At 47.3% G+C, this 3724-nt stretch overlaps 1 protein-coding gene across 1 annotated transcript in view; it reads right to left on the reverse strand.

Annotated features, from left to right (window-relative positions):
- Window positions 1-2222: 2222 nt before the first annotated feature.
- Window positions 2223-3724, reverse strand: part of SCAMP4 (secretory carrier membrane protein 4) — a gene marked incomplete at its 5' end in the record, with an annotated part of 8667 nt that continues 7165 nt past the window's right edge. The window contains 2 exons of the mRNA XM_010182908.1: window positions 2223-2428; window positions 3148-3265. Of these exons, the coding sequence (XP_010181210.1) occupies window positions 2252-2428; window positions 3148-3265 (295 nt within the window). The remainder of the gene's footprint in view (window positions 2429-3147; window positions 3266-3724) is intronic.

The raw sequence follows: 3724 nt of genomic DNA on the forward strand, positions 1-3724 counted from the left end.
TTTCCAGGGAGTTAATTGACGGGCAGCTCTTTTATCACTCTGATGGCAAGCGACAAAGAACACTTAAAATTACACTTGACACAAGACAAAGGCACCTAAAAGCTTTACAACTTGATCAGGTCGTGTTCTATTAAGAAGCCTTCAAGCATTCGTACTTACAAGCACATTGCACGCTCGCAAGGAAAAAACCCCTCGTGCTTGGAGCACGTGCAATATCCCAGAGCCCACAAAAGGCTGGTTCTGCAGCAGGGCGTCAGTGGTGCTTGTAAACAGAAATTCAGGGAGGCTCTGCCCTCTGATTCATGTTTGCTTTCGCTTTGGCCCTAGTAACAAAGGTGTGATGCAGACTCTAAGCTGTACTTCACTCGGTATTTACAGTATGAGACAGGAAAAGTTAACAGAGCACATGGGAAGTTCTGCAGGGGCGATGCAGAAGGAGGAGTTCTCCTTCATGGGCTATTATTTTATTAGATAAGGCACATGTAGAGACAGTTTTCAAAAGATCACTTGCAAATCAGTTTCACCTAGCGAGGACAACCTCCCTGACCCTTTCCAAGAGCCAATTCTGTTTTCCAGTTACTCAGTGTGAATATGGAGTGACTCCACTTCCACCACACCACCTCTGGCATTGCATCCCTCAGCCTGCCAAGGCTCCGAGTCCGACCCACGGGGTGCTCAGCACCCCCCAAGTCTCCATGGTGGAGCACTCGGTCCTTCATGGGACCATTGACCAAAACTTTCAGAGCTGAAGACTTCGAACACTCACTCCCTATAAAAATAACAGGAACTGACCTCCCAGTTTGAACAGGTTTGAAAAAATTCACAGCAGGCTGTTAAGGGAAAAGGAAAAACTGCAGCCTTTGCTGCTCGGATCGCTGTAGGACACGGGGGAATTGGATGGCTCAGGCTCCAGGAGTCCTGATGCACAGGCCTAGAATGGAGATGAAGGACAAGACGGATGCGAGCTCTCAGGGAAAACAATCCCTCCCAAAGGCTTTAGCCAATTCTTGGAGAAAGGCAAAAAATCTCTCTCTGCTCGTACACAGAAGGAAAGTGCCACCGGCTACACAGACCAGGTCTGCACAGCCACCATCAGCGATGAGGACTGAAAAGCTTTCCTTGGTCTCCCAGACCTCACTGTATAACGTCTGGATTTCAACTACATCGCTAGAAGGCAGAATTAAAACTATTCAGCGTAACAGAATTACTCCCAAACCACGTGGCAGCCCAGCACTGGGATCAATAGTTATCCTGCATCCGGCTGCTGGCTGGGAGCCCAGGAAAAAGGGTGTCCCAACAGGGCAAGGGATGTCCTGTAGGACATTTCTTGGGTCAGCACAGACCCTGGATGCCATGTAAGTGGCAGTCGCATGGCACACAGATCTCGTGCTGCCGACCTGTAACAGGGTGAACGCCACCCAGGCAGCCAGGTCCAAAGCCCAGTGTCAGCCAGCTTTTCAAGTTCCACTGGGCTTTGAATCAGGCTTTTAGCGAGCAATCATTAACCAAATGAGATGAATCTGCACCTTTGAAGCACACAGATCCGGCAAAAACTTTTGGCAGCAGGGAAAGCAAGACTTCTAGCACAACAATAGTCCTAGCCAGGCAAATGAGAACTCTTGTGGACTTCACATCTAAACAACACTCACCCACAGCACACACCGTTAATCTAAAGGATTCTTCACCAGAGAGTGTAAGCAAATGAGGTTGTAGATTTTACAAATACCTTCGATATCACTAGTACCGAATAATTTAGGTGTTGCATTTCCCTTAGAGTGAAAAATTCCAGATTATTCATCCAGGAGAGTAAACACCAGTTGCTACTAATGCTCTGATTGCGTTTGTTACAATTACAGAGGGCTTGGCAGTGTGCTGTGCATGCGGTGGAAACCAAGCAGGGAGGCAGGAGAAGGAAATCGTGGTAGTGTTCACCGTCTTGGGGAGGTCAAGCCTTTTTCGCGTGTGGTCACAAGAGGATTCCCTCAAGCAGGGGCAGTGAAGGGTTGATTCCTCAGTCTGCAACGAGGCAAATACTGGAACTCAACGCAAACAGAAAACTCTGATAAGGCCATGCAGAGCTCCGGAGGTGGCAAGGGCTGACAGCACAGATCTTCTGCAGTGATGAGGAGACAAAAACCAAAAGTGTCCCCAAGATGACTGGGGTGCTCGGGTGGGAATGCAAATGATCTTTTCAAATAACAATAATGAGACCAAAAAGAAGAGAATCCAGGCAGTTTGCAGCTGTTGCTGCTTAAGGCCATTGGTTTCCCGGGGGATAGTTGGGCACTGTGGGATACTCTGGCAGGCTGTTCCCAGAAAAATTGCTGTACTGGGCCTCCCTGCTCGGGGGGTTCCTCCATGTGCCGCTGTTCCACTCGTCCTGAGCTTTCTGAAAGCTTCCCCCAGCCCCTCGGTAGATTTTATGTACCTAATGGATGAAAGAGAGAAAAAAAGGAAAGTCAGCAACAGGCAACTACACCTCTTCCTCAGAAGAGCTACAGTCACTTTGGTACTGGATTGTGTATTTGTTTTTTCTCTCTGTGAAGAGCTGTATTTCCAAGGAAAAAAAAAGCACTAAACATGGAAAAATACAGAGGTGCAGATTGATAATATCAACCCAAGACTTGAACCTATTTCAGCTGCATGCCTGGGATTCAGGCTGGGGATCCCACAGCAAGGCAGCCAACCCAGGCCAGCAAGCTGAAACCTCTGTAACACTGCGAGTGCTGCTTCAGCAGAGCCTCTGTCTCCTCTCCTCCTCTGCCATCAGTCTACTGAAGCTTTCCAGACAGTCCTACTTCCAAATCCTTCTTTCTGCAGAGAACCGAGGACCACTTCCCATCCTGCCACCCAGTCCCCACTGCAGGCCACCTCAAGATGCTTGACCTTTGCCCATCACAATGAGCAATGAGGCTTGCTTTGAGTGGTGTAAAGGAACATCACCATGTGAACTGGTGACAACATCCAGCCCCCACTGTCTGGTGTTATCTGGATTTGTCCTCTAGATACCTTGAGAGACATCACGTGACTACACAAGAAGACCTTTGAAAGCAGTGATGGCTTATGGTGGCTGCTAAGCTGCCTCTTCACATTATAGTGATACAAAGTGCGGATGTTCCAACTCAGAGAGATGTCTGAAGCACCTACCCTTACAATGCAGATGAGCATCGCGACTGCTGACATTGTAAACATAATGGCAGGAAACAGCATGAACACAGCAGCTGCAACATTGGTGCTAAAGAAAGTAATGGATGCCAACCATCCACTGGAAGAAACAGAAAGAAAGAAACAATATCATTTCAGCTCTCTTTCTAAAGTGTCCTTATTATCAGAAATAACTGTTTACTCATACCCAGGAATTACAAGGCAGCTTTAAAGGTCCTGAAAATGAAAAGAACAATGGAGAAAATGGACAGAATCAAATGCAGTTCAAGCAGGCATTTCCCCAAGATCTCAAATCTCACTTGCCAGTATCCCTCACTAATTCAGTTTCAGACCTGGAGGGAACAACTGGCTCACAGACCTTGGGAAAAGAAGATTTTTTCCCAAGGTGTTTTTGGTTGTGCAGAGGTTGTGTTTCTAGAGACCAGACCTGGGAACAGGGAATATGAGGGTCCTATGATTCACACAGGGTATGGCAATGGGAGAGCTTCAGCAGTTAAAAAACCAAAATGCTCTACAGAGAGATAGGACTTTCTATTATTTTTAGTTTCAGCAGGCATTG

Source organism: Mesitornis unicolor, unplaced genomic scaffold, assembly GCF_000695765.1.
Source record: "Mesitornis unicolor isolate BGI_N332 unplaced genomic scaffold, ASM69576v1 scaffold27414, whole genome shotgun sequence".
Taxonomy (NCBI): Eukaryota; Metazoa; Chordata; class Aves; order Mesitornithiformes; family Mesitornithidae; genus Mesitornis; species Mesitornis unicolor.